Raw genomic sequence first — 1,711 nt, forward strand, 5'->3', positions numbered from 1 at the left:
GAATCAGAGCAAGGATCAAGCCAAACAAAATTCGGCTTCTAGATCTGGACGCCTGTCACTGGACAGTTGCCAAAATGAGAACAAAACAAAGGTTAAGCCCAAGCAAAAGATTACTGCTGGTGAGCAAAACAAAGATGGACCACCATTATCTGGTAACCAGGAAACAAATAAAGTAAATCAACCTAGCGAATTTGAGAATTTTCCTCTGCCTGATTTAAGTACAATAGAAGAATTTGGTGTATCTGTTGAACTTGGCGGCCCTCAAGATCTTAGTTCTTGGTTGAATTTTGATGAGGATGGTTTGCAAGACCACGATTGCATGGGACTTGACATACCAATGGATGACCTAACGGATTTAAATATGCTCATGTGATGTGATGATTTGTGAAGAAATTTTTATGTATGTATTCAGTGATCCTTCAAGATTTTGATTATAATTGGGTTGCATGGGAGGTAGAAATTTTTGGCTGCGGGACAACAATTTTGAACCAACTACTTAGGATAAGACATGAGGAGGCGAAAATAGGAAAGCCTGATCTTTTTGCCGAGGATTGTATAAAGAAAAGTACTTGAGAGAATATCTGCTGCTGCAAGATCTCTTTCTTCCTTCTCCCCGTTATACAAGATGCGTTTGTTTCTTACAACATGATGTTCATTATCCAAAGAAAGTTTAGGTGTGCTGACTACAGTTCCAGAATCAAGATAACCTCTCACAGATTATTCGGTTGAGGAATCTTGGAGGTGACTGATTGTGCTTAGCAATAGATCATGTATAGTTTAGTATAGTGTAGTATAGTATAGAGCAGATGTTGAGTTTCTGTAAATCTATTTGGTTCTTGATGACTGGAAAAAATGCTCTGAATCCTGGTCTCAGGTCTGAATTCTGATGATGAGGGAGGGATGAGATCGAAGCCCTCTTATTCATTTAAACAAGGGAACCGAAGGATGGTTTTCTTTGCTAATGTTGTTGTGTCTTTATGCTACTACTACTACTCCCATTCCCATGTAAAATATAATGCTTGTTTTTTAGGGGGACATTAGCCTGATATTGTCAATTCTTTTCTCCTGAATTATTGGAGAATGATATTTTGAATTTTTGATTAAGCTCTCTAGCTTTCAACTTCCAGTCCCATCTAACCTTGATGATGAATAATATATCTTTATCTTTATAAAACTATTTAGTGGTTATCAGTAACACAAGCATGGTGCATGACGATGGAGTGTGACAGTATTTGTTCTTATGTGGCAGTAGGAGTAGGAGTAGGTAGGGCGCTCTCTTTCTGTGTGTTTCAGTCACAGACATAATACAAATAAAGTATGAACAGAATACAAGTAAGGTAACCACATTCCACAGATAAAGACTGTTGCATGCCATGTCTCTACTTTTTGGGTTTCCCCCATCTGTTCCTTTTCTTTCCATTTGCAGGATGCATTTAATCACTCTCATGTAATCAATCAATGCATTCACTTCAATTATTCATTTTGGGAATTCCAACGCTGCTATCCTTTACTTTACTCAATTAGGACAACTACTATGATATATGATGACATCAGTTACCACAATGCTCAACAAATAATAAATACATTCATTCATATTAGCCTCTCTCAAATATTCCAAAATTTCTGTATTTTGGTGATTTTAACAGTTAACTTTAATTAATATATATTATATATATTTTTTTATAATTAAAATTAATGAATAACATTCTTA

General features: G+C 35.8%; 1 protein-coding gene across 1 annotated transcript in view; it reads left to right on the forward strand.

Annotated features, from left to right (window-relative positions):
* LOC107632393 overlaps nucleotides 1–1,120 on the forward strand; it is a gene marked incomplete in the record, with an annotated part of 9,650 nt that extends 8,530 nt beyond the window's left edge. Inside the window, 1 exon segment of the mRNA XM_021117722.1 lies at nucleotides 1–1,120. Coding sequence (XP_020973381.1) covers nucleotides 1–373 — 373 coding nt within the window.

The sequence above is a fragment of the Arachis ipaensis genome, chromosome B03 (assembly GCF_000816755.2).
Source record: "Arachis ipaensis cultivar K30076 chromosome B03, Araip1.1, whole genome shotgun sequence".
Taxonomy (NCBI): Eukaryota; Viridiplantae; Streptophyta; class Magnoliopsida; order Fabales; family Fabaceae; genus Arachis; species Arachis ipaensis.